The sequence below is a fragment of the Suillus bovinus genome (assembly GCF_016758785.1).
Source record: "Suillus bovinus strain UH-Sbo-P2 chromosome Unknown EDB93scaffold_6, whole genome shotgun sequence".
In the NCBI taxonomy this organism is placed as follows: Eukaryota; Fungi; Basidiomycota; class Agaricomycetes; order Boletales; family Suillaceae; genus Suillus; species Suillus bovinus.
This window is the reverse complement of record NW_024542062.1, coordinates 498,350-516,121: the sequence shown is the minus strand read 5'-3', so window position 1 is coordinate 516,121 and position 17,772 is coordinate 498,350. Positions and strand designations below refer to the sequence as shown.

Genomic DNA, 17,772 nt, shown 5'->3' with positions numbered 1-17,772 from the left:
ATTAGTAGAGTCACCTCGGTATAATCGTAACTGCGCAATCAATCTTTGTTCATTCGGAACGATTGTTTGGCTAGACTGCTGCCAATTTTGCACTTCGTTTATTCTTGAGTTCCGATAGATTAGCATCATTCCAGACTTCAGATGTTTCACAAAGTCTTATACTGTTATTCGACACATCGACATACCGACATATATTGACCTTTGGACAGCTTTCGCAAGCCTCAGAAGGCATCGCGCTGCTTTGGACAACACTTTCGCAGCTTCGGACGACCTTCGGTCACATTGGACAAGTTTCTTGGTACTTCGGAAGTAGTCTCGGAACTACGGACGAACATTAAAGAGGTTTACTTCCAATATCTTGTCTACTCTCTGACTGTATAAGACTTCCCTTGCATTATCAAGGTAGTTCTTAGGTTGTCTCTTGGGACGAAGCATACTCGCATCTCTCAGGACTAGGGACTCACATTCAGTAGAGCCCAGCCCAGATCTACTCTTTACACCGCTGTACCAATTCTAACTCCAGCCCTTCAACTTCAGGCGAGATATCCAGTAGATCGAGAAGCAGGAAGAGGATGCATGACTGTGTTGGGTCAATGGCAGCTAACCTGAGAGCTCATTGAGCATCATTGACCAAGCATGATAGGATACTCAACCGCAGAGGCTGGCTGAGGTGAAGGTGACTGTTACAAGAACATCTAGATGCTTGGGCCCCTACCATTTTTCTCCTAATCCTCCTCATATCAGCCCTTGCATCATACCCTTACCCCGACCTTACCCTTGTCATCCTCGTCATCCTTGCATTCCCATTTGCTCTCTACCTGTCACTTCAGCAGAGCCAGTACATCTGACCAGACCCTTTCGCTGACGAAGCATACCCATGCTCCGTTCCATCACCTGACTGATCCTGTGGACAGTCCCCTTGCCCTTACCGTCCGGACGGTAACCTATGATACGATGCACGACGCATCCCCTTTACCCTGTTTCCTTTCTTGATCTCTGACTCAGTGCGCAGTCGCACATGCAACTTATACTTAGCTCCGCAGTTGCACGATCGTGCCCCTGTGCGTTTCACTTCTTATTTTGATCTTTGACTCACTTTCTTATCCGCATGTTCAGGATTCACCCGTGTCTCACCTCAAACGTGCCTTCCTTTTATGGTCATACCCTTTACCGATTGCTTCTCTTGGTAGTACAAGTTATCACCCACTAATACGCTTCCTATCCTCTATATAAACTCGCTACCATGTAACATATTCCCTAACTTGAATCTACTTGGTTCTTGACCTCCTACTCTCACCAGAGTGATCCTTCTGCCTCACCAGCAGTCTATATTCTATCTTCTTATCTGCTCCTTGCGGATAAGCCTATAGTCTCGATCTTTACTCATCAACTTCGTCGACGAGCAAAGCCCCTGTTAACTAGTCGGACTTCTGTCCTTCTAATTAACGACAATCTTACGATCAACCTTCGGGTGTCGTAAGCCTAGGCTGATATAGCTTATTGTCTCGCACCCGCTTGACATAAGCTACCCGATTTGGACATAGGCGTTAAATCTTACTTGCCGAAGCCTCGCCAAGTAAGACCCCTAACCTTGGGCTAGCCCAAGGACATCCTCGACCGTTGACGACACACGCTCTGTTTGAGCATCGCCAACAGATACCATCCAAGTTGTAACAGTGACTGGCCGAGGAAAATGGAGATAATATGGCATGCCAGGATGCATCGTCGATATCAACTTGATATACTGGATCCACATGTAACCGCAGGCACTGTACTCAAGGGGAATTGATGTCTTTAGTAAAGGCAATGAGTCTGTGTAATATGACATTTCTAGTTTGAATCTGAGCGAAAGTGAAACCGATCATGATATGGGCCTGCAAGTCCTCACAATTGGACTCCGTGAAAGTCAATCCAATTAGATGGACACTGTCGAAGTCGCAGTGCAAGGACACAGCACGCACATCCATAGCCCTTGTCTTCACGTGGAGGGCTGAGTGAAATTTTATCATCTCTGCTGCCATTAAATTTTGACCAGTATCCTGGCAAACAAGGTCCAAGACCCTGAGTTCCTCTGTTGCAATAATGTCGAGAAAGATTGCACAATCCATGGTGGTGCAGTGAATGCATAAAAATTGGAGGCATGACAACTGCACTGGATTGGCATGTTGCTCGGGAGTGCTGCTGAGTTTCGACAAGACTTCTACCATAACAAGTGTTTGAATGGAGAGGAGGTTTGACAAGACCGTAAGGACGGTTGTAAGAGATGGTTTGGCTTTGTCAGGGAAGTCAACAATGCGTAATTCCACCAGGTTTGTGAAATTAAATCTGTCCCACGAAAAAGAGCATCTGTATAAGCAGAGTTTGTGTAGCAAAGGCGCATCAAGTATCATAAGGGTGTCAGGTAGTTGCAGGATGTGATCTACGTCGCCCATCATGCGCGATACTCACAAGTACAGAGTCTCCAGCACAGGAGTGTGTTGAGGAAATTGAGAAAGTACTGCAGATACGGCAGACAGTGATGCATGAAGATGGAAGTTGCTGATTTGGTGAAGAGAGGAGGCTACGAGGCTGAGATTTGTAGCGCAGTTGGGCAATTGTGAATCTTCAGGGTTCCACTGCGCAAAATTGATAAAGATACTGAGAGGAAGAGGCATAGAGTGTCATAATATTAGTGCCATTAATCTGGGAGAGGCCAACATGTCCATAGCATCCTTCCAGAGGGATGGACAGTCTAGGCATATTTGTCGCATCTGACGGCACACTTGACTGCAAAGTACGAGGCTTTGGACATCCGGCTCATCCCCTGCAACAAGTAAGGACAGAACCATAAAGCTGAGTTCTACTGGCAGCTTGACTAGAGGGATGAGGCTGTTCCATTTCTCCTTCAGCGCTTGGACTGTGTTGGTAAGTTTATGGATGCAAGCTTCAACAAGAGTAAGGTGTTCGGGTAGGTATGCAACAGATTCAATACGTGAGGTGATATGAAGATACTGTATAATGATTTGGCCTGAAAAGCTCATCAGTGGAGGCCTCGTCAAAGATTTTTGGGCTATATTACCTAACGAAAGCCCCATCATGAAACCCACAGACATCATGATTGTGGCGAACAAAAACATGATGAGAGAACTTGCTAAAGGGTGCTGAGCGAATGGTCTCAAGTCATATAGGTGGATGATAAATAAAAAGAACTTGCCTCAGTGGCTCAGTTATCCTGGCCGTCGGCACAAAGGGAAGGTCATAACTGATAAAGGAGACAAAGGATATCACCGACAAAGGACAAAAATGTGATATGATAATGATAATGAGCTATAAAATGTCATAAATGCAGAGGTCCCACACACCTAGGACAATCAATATTCAAGGATAACAATGGTTTGTGTTTATGGTGTTTTGTGTGCTGCGCGTTTGCACTTCATTTTGAGGTGTTTGGCATTTGGCATTGGCTTAGCCTTATCTTAAGAGTTAATTTCCGCAGCTTAACGTTAGAAGGTTCTAGATCTCAGACATACATTGAACATTGAGTACCGGTGATCCGGCAAATGCCATGTCTAAGGTGCCAATCAGTGCAAAGCACAGTAAAACTACTGAGTCACTCACAGATGTTTAGATTCACATACGGGATATTGGAGCAAAGTTCCAATCAACCGTGTCATACAAGGTCATCATGCCTATGACAGAACCATCTTCCAGCGTTGTGATAGATTAGTAAGGTATTGGACAATGTCCAGATCTCCTGTTCAATTGATAGAAGCTTAGTAACCAGTTGGTCGAGGTTGAGATTGGCAGCAAAGCACAGACCCAAACAAGTTCATGTGCCATTAAACATGCGAACACCAAACTGATAACCACTGGGTCAAGTGTATGATACCAGTCAGAGCATACTCACTATTCCGATGCGCTGATGAAATGGACAGCTTAGGGGATGGGTGCAATGCAGGTTGGAAAGCAGGCACCACCTCAGAAGCTAATAATGTTATGACTTGGATGGTATCTGTTGGTGACACTCAAACAGAGCACGTGTCGTCAATGGTCGAGGACGTCCTTGGGCTAGCCCAAGGTTAGGGGTCTTACTTGGCGAAGCTTCGGCAAGTAAGATTTAACGCCTATGTCCAAATCGGGTAGCTTATGTCAAGCGGGTGCGAGACAATAAGCTATATCAGCCTAGGCTTACGACACCCGAAGGTTGATCGTAAGATTGTCGTTAATTAGAAGGACAGAAGTCCGACTAGTTAACAGGGGCTTTGCTCGTCGACGAAGTTGATGAGTAAAGATCGAGACTATAGGCTTATCCGCAAGGAGCAGATAAGAAGATAGAATATAGACTGCTGGCTAGGCAGAAGGATCACCCTGGTGAGAGTAGGAGGTCAAGAACCAAGTAGATTCAAGCTAGGGAATATAGTACATGGTAGCGAGTTTATATAGAGGACAAGAGAAGTATTAGTGGGTGATAACTCGTACTACCAAGAGAAGTAATCGGTAAAGGGTGTAACCATAAAAGGAAAGCACATTCGCGTTGAGACACGGGCGAGGCAGAACGTGCTGGATAAGAAAGTGAGTCAAAAGTCGAAATAAGAAGTGAAACGCGCAGAGGCACGATCGTGCAGCTGCGGAGCTATCTATAGGTTGCATGTGCGACTGCGCACTGAGTCAGAGATCAGGAAAGGGAAGAGGGCAAAGGGGATGCATCATGCATCATCTCATAGGTTACCGTCCAGACGGTAAGGGCAAGAGGACTGTCCACAGGATCAGTCAGGTGGTGGAACAGAGCATGGATATGCTTCGTCAGTGAAAGGATCCGGCCAGATGTACTGGCTCTGCTGAAGCGACAGGTAGAGAGCAAATGGGAATGCAAGGATGACGAGGATGACAAGGGTAAGGTCGGGGTAAGGGTATGATGCGAGGGCTGATACGAGGAGGATTAGGAGAAAAATGGTAGGGGCCCAAGCGTCTAGATGTTCTTGTAACAAATAATGGCTGAGGGACTTCATAGACAATGCAAGGTCGCTGGTTTGCGCCCCATTTTGTCCTCCCAAGTTTAGGGCAAGATAGAGACCGAGTCTGCAGCTCTGCACAAGAAGGAAGGTGTCAACCCACATCCGTGTAGAGACTGTAGACTCTGTGAAGTATCCAGAATCACAAGCAGAGCCCACTGCGAGAAACAATACAACACGGTACTTTCGAAAGGAACATTGCACTCTGTTGGACGGCAAGGAAACGGGAAGAGAGATCTAGGGACCAATGACTTATGAGGAACTGAAAACAAAACAATGACAGAACGAGAAGTGTGAGAGCTGACTTGGATGGAGGTTCAAATATAATGAAGTGAGACATCAGGCTTTCAAGGACAGAACATTCAGAGCTTACCAGACAGATTCTTGCAATTATCAGCTAATCTCCACATAATCCCACTCTCACAAAGCTGCTTGCAATGACAGGGACCTTGCTTAAGCAGCCTGACCTAACAAATTGGTATTTTTACATCACAAGTTTGTTTAGGACCCAGGTTAGCCATCTGGAAGTTGCCCGGGCCAAATTCCAATGCCAACACATGAATACTTGGAACTGCCATTGTATGATGTGCCGACACATATTACAGTGACATATTTCCGTATTATACAGGTCACCCGACCTACATAATATCCCGTATAAGACGGGCCAGCGGATGATGGGCCGATGTGATGTATATCCTCGATGTTGATGGATGTGCTGGGAGGGATATTATTTTCGATGGAGGTGGGTGGGCCCATGTGTGGAATATGTAGAGTAGATGGGTGGGCCGATGGACATGAATATTCTATAGACGGATGGGCCGAGGTAGTTGGATATTATGTAGATGGGTGTACCAAGGTAGGTGGGTATCAGAGAGACGGGTATGCCGAGGGTACTTGTCATCACATACACGAGTGGGCCCAGATATATACTATATTAGATGGGTGGGCCGGCCGAGGGTACATTGTGTCACATACACGGGTGGGCCCAGATATATATTATCTTAGATGGGTGGGCCGAGTGTCAAGGAAGGTGGGTATCAGATAGACGGGTGGGCCGGTTGAGGGTACATTGTGTCACATACACGGGTGGGCCCAGATATATATTATCTTAGATGGGTGGGCCGAGTGTCAAGGAAGGTGGGTATCAGATAGACGGGTGGGCCGGTTGAGGGTACATTGTGTCACATACACGGGTGGGCCCAGATATATATTATCTTAGATGGGTGGGCCGAGTGTCAAGGAAGGTGGGTATCAGATAGACGGGTGGGCCCAGGGATATATTATATTAGATGGGTGGGCCGAGGGCGGTATATAATATAGACAGGTGGGCACAGGTGAATGATAATTGTAAAACAATGCAGTACCGATTGCTGAGTAGCTAATTTGGGTGAAGCGTAATGAGTTCCTGCAGCTGCATGTTCATTACTGTTGCATTGCTGTATGAGAAGCAAGGTTCCGACTACCAAAATTCGAGTGAAGTGTACCAAGTTCCGAGACCCGGGTGTCAATAAACAAATATCTGATATCCAGCACACTTCCAATGATCGGGTATTTCATTGAGCAATGGGTGGTAATATATCTTCGACAGCCAACATCATGGAAGGTTCTCTTATCAGAACCTCATGTTCACCACCTACCGAACGCCAAATGCCAAGTTCCGACTACCGAAATTTGAGTGAAGCGTGCCAAGATCCGAGCCCCGGGAGTCGACAAACGAATATCTGATATCCAGCACACTTCCAATGATCTGGTATTTTGGCTCCCTTATCTGATCCTGACTATCTCCACCCCCTTTAACACCAACCTCTGGGCGACCAGCATTCAGCTTCTGATTTCCCAAGATCGACTTCATCATGAATGGTTCTTCCACTTCTGCAATTGAAATAAGCCTCTGGCGCACTTGGGCCCTGACAGTGACTCACGAGGCATGTGAATATACTGCACAGAAATTCAATGCAGAGAAGACAGGAGGAGACCCAGTGATACCTTCTCCTAACCTAGACACTGATCTAGTAATGGCCTGCGATCGATTGGTAGATCGCCTCATAAAGGCATATAAAAATCTGAGTGGGTCTTCCTGCAGATTCGGAAAATTCATTTGATCATTCAAACTCCTTCATCACAGTTCAGATGAACATCAACATTGCAAGATATAGCAAATTGATCTCCATGTGTGATATACATTGTTACTCAATATATATTAAATACCAAATGGTAACCACAGAAGGAAATTTGGGCAGCCACCGACTTGCTGTCTCCGAGTCTGGAAAGAAGTGTGAAGGTTGATGGGAATTGGCGAACCAATCCGGAGTGGTTCAAACACCACTTGGAAGATGTTGGCCTACCTGCCGGGTGCATTAATTTATCTCCGGCATGGTTTCAACAGGGGCACGAGGTAAGATTTGATAGGATGATGATTTCGGTAGTTGAGCACACCAATCCCATAGAATCTAGCGGACCCGGAGGTATCTGCATCATTAAAGGGACCATTGTCCGAGGGAATCCTAAACGCCATTGCAAGGCCGGCAGCCATCGCATCAGCAGCGCTCAGGATCATGCATCCGGAGCAGTACTGGGCAGGGTTACAAACATTTTCAAGCCTCGGAGAAAAGGCAGAAAGCAAGGAACTGCCAAGAATGTCCAAGATCCTGGAGTACTGGGCATCTGTGTTTAACACGCTATCCATCATTTCCAATGTCAAACCCCATATCATCGAGACCATTTATCAATTCCTGAATGCTTCAATATTCTCACCACCGTGGGGAATTATTCTAATGCTCGGATGAGCATGCCAAGCCTTCAGCTGGAGTTCGGGTACAATCCCGGGTGTATGATTGGATTTTCCGGAAGGATTGTCAGACATGGGGTTCATGAGATGGAGGGGGATAGGGTTGGGTGGGCATGGTATATGAGGGACTCTGTTCATATTTATGCCGGGGTTCCCTCATGCGGATGGGCTAGGGTGTATTGACGAACCCTACCACCATGTGGAAGATGAAACAAGTAGAAAGTGTAATTACCCGCATCAGTACCTGCTTTCGACTACCAAGTACGAACCATCTCTCTTGATGACACTCAAGGTCCGAAATCCATAGCGGATGCATACAATAACTGTCCAGAGCCTTCCATGTCTCTTGATGACACTCGAGAACCAACACATTCAGCGTGAGGGAGTGGGGTTTCAGTTGTGGTGCGCAGTTACAAAAGGCCGGCCCTGGGTTGGAGTAGCACAGACAATATCATTGACCTTACGCTAGGCAATGCTAAGAAGAACGGTCTGTTGCAAAAGGAACCTACAAGTCAAAAGGGCACAGAGAAGCAAAGAAATGTAAGTATGAATGCTGCTGTACAAATTTGAAAATGGTACTGGGGCGATGGCTATCATTGTATTTAGACTCAGATCCTATCGACAGTCATCAAGGCCAGGAGCTCGGTAACCAGGTCTCAGCACTTGGGTCTTGATATTTGGACCTCGGTAGTTAAATGCCGGGAGTCGGGAATTGGTAATGGAGATCTGGAACTCAAAGTTCGATATTCGGCAGTCAACATTCAGTACTCGATGCTTGGACCTCAGAACTCGATATTTGGAGCTCAGTAATCGGGTCTCGGCACTCGGGTGTTGATACTCAGACCTTGGTAGTTATGTTCTGGGAGTCGGGAATTGGTAATGGGGAATCCGGAACTCGGAGTTCGATATTCGGCAGTAAACATTTGGTACTCGATGTTTCGGAACTGGGTAATCGGGACTCAATATCTGGAACTTGGAGTTCGATATTCGGCAGTCGGCATTCGGTACTCGACACTCGGTACTCAATGTTCAGAACTCGAAACTCAATATTCGGAGTTCGGTAATGGGGTCCTGGTAATCGGGACTTGATATCTGGACCTTGGTGGTCAGGACATGGTGATGCACATCTGCACCGTTTATTTTGGGACTCGCCATATAACATCATGTTAGATATTGCAATGTTTACATGCGATTTTCAGTACTCATAAAACACATATGCAACTTGCACTTTAACATTTCCAACTGAGTGACTAGAGCTACTCTCCTCTGCCTCTCTTCAATCTGTCCAGCATGGCAGTGTAGATTTGTATCTCTGCCATCTTGTCACGGATGCCCTCACGTTGCTCTTCAAGTAATGTCAGGAGGTGTTCTCTAATCCACCTCAGTCCCATCAGTGATGGAACTGAGGTATGATCCACCTGCTCCGGAATTGTCAGACCATCATTCTCAATGCCATCCTAGAGCAGATCAGTCATGAATCAAGGAAATGGAATAAGAATCTTACTAGCCAATGCTGGTAGTGAAAGATACAGCAAGTCATCACCCGATCCCATTGCCATGGTTCGTTCGGAATTGCAGTTTCTCCCATCCACCATGGGGTATCATAGCTGGATATGATCCAGGATGGATCTCCGGGATCTGCGACATCATGAAACAAACAGATGTGATAGGAAAAGATGTGATCTGGAACCATGTTCCAGGTGTGACCGGGAATCAAATAAAGAATATGAGCAATAGGGCTGGGAACGACCGAGATGATGTTCCTGGTAGCTGAGTACTGGAGGATGGGCATGACAAAAGTCTGTGGAAGATGTCAGCATTAACCGCCAGTGTCATCAGGGTCTTACAGTGATCTCCCATTGCAGCCTGGCTTTGAAGTGCCTGATCTAAGCCAAAGGGGGAAGATTGTTGTTTGCAGCCTCCACCTGATATTGGGAGATGGATGCACGGATGCGCGATGCAGACATCGACATAGTAGTTGAAATGTCTGCAGGAGTGAGAGTGAGGGGCTGGTACTCATTGAGGGAATTCTGATTGTCAGAAGTGGATGCAGGAGAAGGATGTAACTCAGGCATGGCTGATGCAGGAGTATCACACTGGCAATGACAATGACGGTTGGTTCAGATGTGAAGATATCATCCACTGATGGATGGATAAATTTTTCAAACTCTGACATGGGCTGACCCGGCCAATTCCCGGGACTAAATTTGTATATCGAAATGGTTGTTATATCCCATCGGCAATAAACCATTCATTCATCTCGGGAATCTATCAAAATGGTCTGCAGGTGTTGAAATGCTGCCTGGGCATCCTGCGCCAGCAATGAATACATTCGGGATTGCCTTCCGGAGTAGCATGCATGACCTGGAAGTCGTTTCGTGAATGATTCCTGCATCCGGTCGCCCCATTGGGTTGCTTTCCACAAGAAAAAGTTACATGTCCAATCCATCTCGAATTGGACCAACATCAGCTCTTCCTTCCATCGATCCCGTAGTGCCTTTGCCCGGAGCCAGTGAACTCGGTAAACTTCATATTCATCCAGTCAGCTCAACGTCGGATGTGTTGAGCATTAGGGAACTCACATTCCTCATTCCATGATTGATCCGGACCATGCATGTCAACCTCGATGGACCAGAACCAGGGATTCATTTTGTTGACCACGGGCATTCGGATCACCCACGGCAGTGTTGACTTTGAGCTGCTCACGAAGCAGGGGTTTGTACTTCTGAAGTTGGCCATGCCCCGTGTCAAGTTTCATCATTTGCGTCCTGGTCTTGGTATATATACTCACATGCAGGGAGACAGCCTGCTGCACTGACATCACCTGCGACCAGGCTCGAGTTTTCAGGGCTTGAGATTTGGCTTGCCTGACCGTCGTTCGGAATAGGACTGCCTTGTTGCACAAGTGAATGTGGAGATTGTGAAGTGCATCATTTGCCTGCCCTTTGCGAAGGGACATCTCCAGCGGAATGAGATCCTCTGCCATCAAGCATCTGCATCGATCTACCCCGAGGTTTGATGGCAATGGGATCACAATGAGCTTGGGCAAGTTCATCCATGTATCAGATGTCTCGGTAAAATCTTCCAGGTCATCATCGAGATCATCTAGGATGTCTACGTTCAAGTCGTCATGATTATCATCTCCATCGAATCCCTCTCCGAGATGCGTGACAGCAGAACGCGTGAATCCATCTATCTGGCCTTGGAGACGATCTTGTTGCCGGGTGAGGTCTAATCTCTGTGTCTCCATAGTTCATTTTCCGATTCTTCAGACCTCAACGAGCAATGCAATTTGAGCCTCCTCGATTGCCAACCCCATAGATATCCATGTCGCCACAGATCTCCGAGATGGTGCTGCATTACGGGCATTACCCTGCTCTAGCAGTCTAAGTTCGATCTCCTTTTTGCTCGGTGCTGAGTGCGAAATTAATTCGGACTTCTATGGAGACATGGTCAGCTTACCCTTCTTGATATTTATCTCGTAAACATCCATCGCCGCAGGATCATTTATTCTGCTGGATTGAGCGATCATCTCGTTGGCCAACCAATTCTGTCTTCAAATTGGCAGGTGCTGCTTCATCGAGTCTGTCGAAAGCCTTTTCACTTTCGGCAATGCAACTTTTTGCCTGCTTGTATTTACGGCAAAGGGTCCTTTTCATGCGGATCATCTTGCAGAAGTTGGAATTGTTCATCTGAAAATCGAGACATTCCTGTCGATGAGGGGACAACATTCCCCAAGCAGTGGGGGAAATTAGGTTCAGATGTGCCCAGAGAGTCTCCATGATCTCTCCATCTATCTGGCCAATGCCTTCAATGAAATTCGACACATATCAGACATAGCAGCTGTCTTGATATCCATGCATGTGCCACAAACCGATGCCAGGAATGATGGTCAATTCTGGTACCATTTCAAGAAATCGGCTTTGATCCACCCGAACCCAAAGGTGCTTGTTGTATTGACAGTTGATGTCATAAAAGGTGACAGCCCTGGTAATGCCTTCCATGTTGTGCTGGGCAGCCTTGCAAAGGGCGTAATCCATGTTCATTTGTCTGCAAACAATGCATGATCAACTCGTGAATGTAGAACTTCATGCTCGGCTTGCCTTTTGCCTTTCTGGAAATTGACCATTGCATGAGGCACAAAGCAGCCGTGGCAGGCACAAGCAACTCCCCCGATACCCGTCGACTTCAGCTTGTGCCGAGCCGCATTTGCTTGATTTACCACCCAGTGATTGTTGCAGCTAGATTTTTCCAAAGTGTCAGCAGCCTCCGCATGATGCGCTTTATACCTGTCCTTTCCCACCATGAACCCTAGCCCATCTGCAAGCCATACTTCATCAAATGGCTTGATGGGATGCAAGTGTTTGGCTTTGAAATTACCGTCCATCATAAATGACCGGGTATATTTCCAGCTTGGAGTTCTTATCATCACTTAGGTCACTTAAGTATAAAACTAGACTCACTCATCAAGTGTTTCATTCCCTGACAAGGATATGTTGATCCCAGGCTGAGGACATGTCGGGCAAAACAATGCGAGATCTCCAGCATTCGGGGTGTTGGAACGATGACCAAAGCCATGCCATTTCATGGTCTTCAACTGCACTGTCGAGCGACTCTCATGAGCTCTCTGTATCGGTCCTTGCCAAGTGCCTTGTCAATATAATGTCCTTTAGATGAAGGAGATATATAATTACCGGAACAAGGTGAGGAAACATGCTGGAGGTCATTCGCCAGAGCTTGCTGTAATATGGGGACAGCTTCATGAAGACAAATGACTGGGAGGACATCAAACCAGTGTGGCAGGAGTATGCCCAGGAACAGTTCGGTGAGTGTTTAAACTGTTGATACCAGGAGGGGTGTGTTGATGGTCTCTGTGATAGGTGCCGGAGCACGGGAAGGTGGCCAACAGATGAAGGGAGGTCGCAAGAGAATCCAAAAACCAGCCTTTGAGCTCGACACTGACGAGGATGGGATGCCGTTGCTTCTGGACATCACCAAAACAAAACTCGAGGAGAAGAAGGCCATAGTCAGGGCTTTCTCACATCGCACTATCATGAGTCAATCCTTGCTACATCCGGGACATTGTTGAATGCATCGACATAGGGATTTGTTCACGGCCTCGGTAGTCCTCGGATAGTGAATAAATCGGAAATGGGAGTTCCATACATCCATAATTAAGTAGTTTACATGACGTGAGTGGGTTCATAAACATTCAAAAGTTCACAGGTAATTTGTCTACTAACAGAAATTGTGTAATTTACATTTGAATTTGATCTTCAAACCTAAGAATGAGGGAATCTAATACCTTGAGCATTTTGGAAGTCAAACATTCAGCTCTTTGCAGCCTCTGGAGGTCTTCATCAGCTCTTCTGAGTTTGTCAGATGTTTCTGCCCAGGCAGTTTGGAATGGTCTCTCAGCCTCGAGTAGTTGTTGGATGGATGGGTCGGGAATATGTCTGTGTTGCTGTTTGTAATCCCAGACCCGATCTTGAATGGATTGAACTAAGAGACAAATTAGCAGAAAGATAAATGATTATATCAGATACTCACTGCCCGTGTTATTGTAAGACTCAAATGGCCGGAGATCCCGGACCATGGCAAGCAATTCTTCATAAGTGACATCCGGGTGTGGCAAATCACGTTCGGGAGATTTTGCAATCACTTGGGAGATGAATTAAGTAGGGAAGCCTGGATGGTAGGGAGAAACCTACATGCCCTGGATACTACCGGCGCACCTGAGACCCCACTATCCAAATCAGCATGCTCCAGCTTCACCTCACAGTCGATCAGATCATCTTCAGGGCCTAAGTACATGTCTGGGTGAATGGGGGAACCCGGTTGATCAGGTTGGGCCGGAAGAGATTTATCTGTAAGGGTTTAGTGAACAGGGATGGTAAGATGTTTTGATTGACAGACCGGGGAATTCTGGCATAAAATCTTCATCAGGCCCGAGGTACAGGTCAGGGTGGATGGGTACATCCGGGTGATAAGGTTGGGCCAAAGGTGATGGATCTGTCAGGCTTTAGTAACCAGGGATGGCCGGACTTTTCATTTCAATGGATGGACATACCCGGGATCTCAGTCATAATATCTTCATCAGGCCCGAGGTAGAGATCCGGGTGGATGGCTAGACCCGGCATATCAGGTTGGGCTGGATGTGACTGATCTGCAAGATTTTTGTGTCAACATGCATTGTTAGATGATTTAAATAATACTCACCATGCATCCCAGCCATCAGATCATCCTCAGGCCCGAGGTATAGGTCCGGGTAAACCGGGAGGCCTGGTTGATCACATTGAGCCGGAGGTGAATGATCTGTGAGATTTGAGTGACCATGGATGATTAGATTGTCATCATATCAATTGATAAACTCACCAGAAATTTGAGAAAAGAACTCCGGACCATTGGATGACACAGAACATGATTCTGGGTCATCAGCCAGCCCAAGATTTAATTGATCTGAGGATGTCCGGTAAATTGATAAGGTATGATGGATGTTGAACATACCTGTTGACATCCGGGACACGGTTGATTCACCCACATCCATTGAGTTATATTCAGTGACCGGAGGGTCATTGAATCTAACTGTAGCAGGGGAGTTCATGTTCTGTGATGAACTGATCAACTGATTCACTGATTATTGATAACTTCGAAGTTGAACACAAGGCGCCGGCGATTGCCGAAAGTTGAACCACAACCAAACAAGGACAAACAATCAATGAAATTTTACATTGTTAATCACTGATCTTGTTTTTACTGAAACATCATCCTTGTGATAACTGATTTCAACCTGAATACAACTTGATTTCTACCTGATCTCAACACTTTCAACACTTTCAATTGAAATACCATGTCTGCTCCAGTTGACACCTCTTTGACCAGCCTCAAGGAAATCACTGCCAAGATCATGGCCATCATCACCAGCGCTTGGCAGCTTCCTCTGGGCCACAGCCACTTTTCTCTGACAACCCAGGTCAGTACACTCATGGTATGTAGCATTGTCATATTTTCTCCACTTCATTTTTTTCATCATCCAGGTAGGCCGATGCGGTCCGGCAATATGGGAGTGGTCCCTACCTTCTGGGTCTTGTGTGTTTGTGCTCAAGGGAGTTAATTTGTGTTCGGGGCATGACTCCTCAGGTCTGGCCCAACTGGCACAGCATCGGGTACAACGATACCCATTTGTTGATGCACCCCTGGTGCAGCAAGGTTCTTGCCTGGGAGGAGTTAGGTGATCACACCTTTGATCTCCCGGTTGTGTCCGGTCCTTCAGTAGATCCAATTCCTGTGGATCTTCCACCCTCGCCTGTCATCGCCGGGCCTTCTACCAACCCTGCCTCCAAGTCCTGGGAGAAGGGAAAAGGTAAGGCAGTTGTCCCTGACCTGGAACCGGAAGTGGAAGGGAGTCGGAAGAGGAAGTCTCCAATGATTCCGGCACTTCCCTCCCAACCCCCGAAGTCCGCTATGAAGACTCAGAAGCGGGCGAAGACCACCGGCCTTGCCAAATTCAAGGTGTTTGTTGAGTCAGAAGATGAGGAGGACTTGGTCACTCAGGTATGTCCTCTGGTTCATCGTTTCATTGTCTTGCTCATTTTGTAGCCAATTTCGTGTGGGGTTCCACAGGTCATCCTCCCCCGGCTCTCCCCAGATGTTGCAAGGACGTCCGGATCACCTCGGTCACCCCGGAGCCCAAAGAAGAAACCCTTCGGGCCTGCTACGGTAAGTCGCACTTTTGCATCTGGCACTCAGGTGAGTCCTTACAATGTGCTAGGCAATTGCCGGCAAATGTCCGGAGGTCATCGAGCCCGCTCAGGCAACTCCCGAACCTCCGGTAGAGGCATCCCCAGTCATCGATACAGGTGATATACTCATTCCCAGACCCATAAGTACACCATTGAGACTTGGTGTGTCTATGAACTGATGTCTCACACAGAACAACCCTTGCCAGGCTTGCCACAAGATGGAATGGCCCTGTGCAACTCGGTTTGACAAGAGGACCGGCGCCCCATGCATGTCCTGCATCTACTGCACCACCAAGAAGATCAAGTGCATCTCCGTGAGTATGGGAACCCCGCTGAAACGTGTTTGAGGTCAATCCGTCACCTGGACCACCAGGAGGACCAGATTCAGGACCCCTTCCAAAGCTCCCTCCAAAGCTCCGGCCGCCTCACAAACCACCGGCCAGACGCAGAGTCAATCTCAGGTCTCTTCCATCACTCCTGTCTCATTGACCTGTCTATGGAAGGGATGGAGCCCAACCCCCCCAACCTCCAGGATGAGTCTGCCATCGACGGACTCATATTTGAGCTCAACCAAATTCATCCTGAGGTTTCACAGATGCCCGGCAAAATTGTGAAACCAGATGATCCGGGCAATCTTTTCCCAGAGTATGATTCAGTTGAAGAGATGGATGTTCAAGTGAAGGGTGAACCTTCTGGTGAGGATGTTGACATGACTACATAATTAAATAGTCATAAATGTATATGCAATGTTTTCAATCAATGTTACCTTTGTTATCATTGACTTATTGATTCACCAAGTGCCAAGTGCCAAGTGCCAATGCCCGAAACCCGAGGCTCGAAACACAACACTGGACACAATACACCATATGGTATTTCTTACAAATTTCATGGAGGTCCCATCGCAAAACCACGAAACTTATCAGTGACTTATTGATTCACTGAGTGCTGAGACCCGAGACCCAAATGCCGAGTGCCGAGGCTCGAAGTTCGAAACATGAAATGAGTGGAAACGCACATTTCGCAAAATTATTAACATGGAAATATTTGATTGTCTTCAACAGTTTGCCGGAAGTCCTTTGACAATCCCCGAGCCTGAGACCCAAAACCCGGAAAACCCATAGAACTCATTATGGGTTTTCCGGGTTTTGGGTTTTGGGCTCGGGGATTGTCAAAGGACTTCCGGCAAACTGTTGAAGACAATCAAATATTTCCATGTTAACAATTTTGCGAAATGTGCGTTTCCGCTCATTTCATGTTTCGAACTTCGAGCCTTGGCACTTGGCATTTGGGTCTTGGGTCTCGGCACTTGGTGAATCGATAAGTCACTGATAAGTTTCGTGGTTTTGCAATGGGACCTCCGTGAAATTTGTAAGAAATACCATATGGTGTATTGTATCCAGTGTTGTGTTTCGAGCCTCAGGTTTCGGGTTTCGGGCATTGGCACTTGGCACTTGGTACCCGGTACTCGGTACTCAGTGATTCAACCATTGAGTTTTGGATTTCAGTGTTCTGGGAGTAACACTTTCATGTCAACAATTTTGCAACATTTAGTCTTCCACTCATTTCAAGTTGCAGGTTTCAGGCCTTGGCACTCGGCACTCGGTGAATCAATAAGTCAATGATGAATTCCAGGGTTTTAGGATCGGCACGTGGTGAATTTTGTAAGAAATTCCATATTGTGTATCGCTTCCAGCCTCGGGTTTCGCAGCTCGGGTTTCAGGCTTCGGCACTTGGCACTAGGTGATTCAATCAGTCAGTAGTAACACTTTCAGTTTTGCGGTTCGGCTCACAGCACTCAGTGATATGTCTCAGGACATCGATATTTCACACATTCCTGCAAGTATCTAGTGTCCAGTCTGGAGCTTCCGGTCATCGGGCGTCCGGAATTCGAGACACTGATTTCTCGTTGAAAAATGGATGTTGTACCATGGGATTCAATTTTCGGGTGTTGGGACTCAGTGATCCATGCATGTCAGACAAGTGCTTTATATATCTATATAGTAAACCAATACCTTGGCCTATACGTCTACACAATATCTCCCTACCTTGGCCCACCCATCTATGTAATATATTACCTCGTCGGCCCACCAGTCTATATCATAAATAATTTCCTGCACTCTTGGCCCACCCGTCGATATAATAAATGTTTTACTGCTCGCTCGGCCCACCCGTCTGTACAATTCACAATGACCTCAGCCCACCTGGCTATACAATGTACCTTTACATCGGCCCACCCGTCTACAAAATGATT

General features: G+C 46.8%; 7 protein-coding genes across 7 annotated transcripts; 3 read left to right on the top strand and 4 right to left on the bottom strand.

Moving 5' to 3' along the window:
- Positions 1–6,844: 6,844 nt before the first annotated feature.
- Positions 6,845–8,589, top strand: EDB93DRAFT_1100824 (uncharacterized protein; the record flags this gene model as incomplete). The annotated part of the gene is made up of 6 exons (XM_041447044.1): positions 6,845–7,024; positions 7,216–7,386; positions 7,439–7,687; positions 7,795–7,895; positions 8,190–8,319; positions 8,386–8,589. 6 exons carry the CDS (start codon positions 6,845–6,847, stop codon positions 8,587–8,589), a joined length of 1,035 nt encoding a protein of 344 aa, XP_041311776.1.
- A 446-nt stretch (positions 8,590–9,035) lies between these two features.
- Positions 9,036–9,854, bottom strand: EDB93DRAFT_1246530 (uncharacterized protein; the record flags this gene model as incomplete). The annotated part of the gene is made up of 3 exons (XM_041452464.1): positions 9,036–9,236; positions 9,284–9,580; positions 9,705–9,854. 3 exons carry the CDS (start codon positions 9,852–9,854, stop codon positions 9,036–9,038), a joined length of 648 nt encoding a protein of 215 aa, XP_041311775.1.
- A 176-nt stretch (positions 9,855–10,030) lies between these two features.
- On the bottom strand, positions 10,031–10,428 carry EDB93DRAFT_1077591 (uncharacterized protein; the record flags this gene model as incomplete). The annotated part of the gene is made up of 2 exons (XM_041445324.1): positions 10,031–10,296; positions 10,332–10,428. The coding sequence occupies 2 exons, from the start codon at positions 10,426–10,428 to the stop codon at positions 10,031–10,033; spliced, it is 363 nt and encodes a 120-aa protein (XP_041311774.1).
- Positions 10,429–11,609: 1,181 nt separating this feature from the next.
- On the bottom strand, positions 11,610–12,367 carry EDB93DRAFT_1238354 (uncharacterized protein; the record flags this gene model as incomplete). Its single annotated transcript, XM_041451534.1, has 3 exons — positions 11,610–11,829; positions 11,883–12,191; positions 12,243–12,367. 3 exons carry the CDS (start codon positions 12,365–12,367, stop codon positions 11,610–11,612), a joined length of 654 nt encoding a protein of 217 aa, XP_041311773.1.
- Positions 12,368–12,540: 173 nt separating this feature from the next.
- EDB93DRAFT_1246528 (uncharacterized protein) lies at positions 12,541–12,868 on the top strand (the record flags this gene model as incomplete). Its single annotated transcript, XM_041452463.1, has 2 exons — positions 12,541–12,604; positions 12,660–12,868. The coding sequence occupies 2 exons, from the start codon at positions 12,541–12,543 to the stop codon at positions 12,866–12,868; spliced, it is 273 nt and encodes a 90-aa protein (XP_041311772.1).
- Positions 12,869–13,036: 168 nt separating this feature from the next.
- Positions 13,037–14,383, bottom strand: EDB93DRAFT_1246527 (uncharacterized protein; the record flags this gene model as incomplete). Its single annotated transcript, XM_041452462.1, has 8 exons — positions 13,037–13,281; positions 13,330–13,440; positions 13,491–13,646; positions 13,696–13,791; positions 13,850–13,945; positions 13,999–14,094; positions 14,155–14,238; positions 14,287–14,383. 8 exons carry the CDS (start codon positions 14,381–14,383, stop codon positions 13,037–13,039), a joined length of 981 nt encoding a protein of 326 aa, XP_041311771.1.
- A 246-nt stretch (positions 14,384–14,629) lies between these two features.
- EDB93DRAFT_1246526 (uncharacterized protein) lies at positions 14,630–16,242 on the top strand (the record flags this gene model as incomplete). Its single annotated transcript, XM_041452461.1, has 5 exons — positions 14,630–14,767; positions 14,821–15,333; positions 15,403–15,498; positions 15,551–15,683; positions 15,773–16,242. The coding sequence occupies 5 exons, from the start codon at positions 14,630–14,632 to the stop codon at positions 16,240–16,242; spliced, it is 1,350 nt and encodes a 449-aa protein (XP_041311770.1).
- Between the last annotated feature and the right edge of the window lie 1,530 nt (positions 16,243–17,772).